Raw genomic sequence first — 1,713 nt, 5'->3', positions numbered from 1 at the left:
TATATATATATATATATATATATATATATATATAATTAATCTGCTTAATCTGTGGGAGGGCTGCTTGTGACACTTCATTCATTCAAGACGCAGACCATTATTCTTTTTCTTTCCAAAAGCAAAATTTCTTCATTGGTGAAAATTAATTGACGAGCGCATATCACACAAATCCGATCAAAGAGAATATAGACACTTTAATAAAATGTAAGATACATAATTAATTATACTGTATGCTTATGTACAGGAGTGTCATCTAATAAAACATTTTTTTTTTAACATTAACACAAACACTGTGGTTTCACTTACTTTTTCACAGAAATGTGAAATAAACACATAATATAGAGCACAAATGTTTAATGGAATAAAAGGAGCGAAAACTGATTAACTTAATCAAGTGTAGGGAAAAGGAAAAAATAATGAGCCTGCCGGTATAGTAATTAAAGTCAAATCATGCTGCAGGCCCACCAAGCAGGCTTGTTAGATCTTAAAATGTAACCCAAGTGAAGATCATCCACATAATGATTCATCCTGCGATATACATAATGTCATGAATAATATTTCTATTCCTCTCCACATACATTAAATCTAGTTTACATTCAACAAAGACCCCTAATGTGAGGGCTACATTCAGATTTATCTTTTCACCTTCTTATTACAGATTTTTAGATTGAGAAAACTTAATATGCCGATAGGTATAGCCATATAAATCTCAGATTTAAAAAAAAAACAAACTTTTTCTTTTCATTCATTAGACTGAAAAAGTTATGCAATGCGTATTTGCACATAAAGCCTACTGTGGAGATGTAAAGACAAGTAGGGGGCAATAAGGAAAACAAAACTTAGCTATACTTCACAATGCAAAATTCAAAAGGACTTTTCAGAAATTATGTCATACAGAATTCACAAAAGTACAGAGTAAAAGAGAAACAGCTGTTACATTTTAGGCTACAACATGAAAACAAAGGCCCACAGTTTGCATTCAGGCCCTCAGAGGGAGGGGATGTTGCTGCACTGCTTTGGTGGGAAGGAGTCCACGCCACTGTGGCATGTGTACCATCCATTTACGATGCTCTTCTGAAAGGGAGAAGCTGAGGAGAAAGTCCGTGAGGTCTGGGCAAAAGAGTGACCAGTCTGACTGCAGGGGTATTGGGAAGACTGGGACCTGTAGTTGCCTCTCTGCAGCAACAAAGGGTCCAAGAGGGGCTGTGACCTGTGCGATGTGTAGTCCAAACTGCTGTCAAATGCATGATGGAAGCGTGACCTTGGGGTCAGCTCGTCCCGGCTCTCAGGGGACAGGTGGATGTCCTGAGAGGAGGTTGGGGCGTGAAGGGGGCTGATCTGGTCTACGTCTGATGCTCGGACCGGCCTGCCCTCCGCAGCATGACCCTCATCACCGGGACGTGTGTCACCTCCTTTGGCTGTGTCCTCCTTGGTGCAGTGGAGCTTCATGTGTTTCCGCAGAGAGCTCGGGTGGGTGTAGCACTTGTCACAGCCCCTGACCTTGCACATGTAGGGTTTATCACTGGAGTGGACATGGGAGTGCTTCTTTCTGTCACTGCTGTTTGCAAATCTCCGACTGCAGCCCTCAAACTCACATTTAAATGGTTTTTCACCTAAACATGGACAGAGAAAAGAAGGCTGAGTTACAAAAGCATTTTCAGGCCTATATATATATATATATATATATATATATATATATATATATATATATAT

General features: G+C 39.6%; 1 protein-coding gene across 3 annotated transcripts in view; it reads right to left on the bottom strand.

Moving 5' to 3' along the window:
- Positions 1–45: 45 nt before the first annotated feature.
- The window catches only part of LOC107089267 (zinc finger protein ZIC 4-like), a 106,313-nt gene continuing 104,645 nt past the window's right edge, over positions 46–1,713 (bottom strand). For all 3 annotated transcript variants that reach the window (XM_015381951.1, XM_015381952.1, XM_015381950.1), the window contains one exon: positions 46–1,613. In XM_015381951.1, coding sequence (XP_015237437.1) covers positions 988–1,613 — 626 coding nt within the window. In that variant the 3' untranslated portion in view covers positions 46–987. The remainder of the gene's footprint in view (positions 1,614–1,713) is intronic.

The sequence above is a fragment of the Cyprinodon variegatus genome, unplaced genomic scaffold, assembly GCF_000732505.1.
Source record: "Cyprinodon variegatus isolate N-32 unplaced genomic scaffold, C_variegatus-1.0 Scaffold245, whole genome shotgun sequence".
NCBI lineage: Eukaryota > Metazoa > Chordata > Actinopteri > Cyprinodontiformes > Cyprinodontidae > Cyprinodon > Cyprinodon variegatus.
The sequence above is the reverse complement of the archived record's forward strand: the minus strand, read 5'-3'. Positions and strand labels throughout refer to the sequence as shown.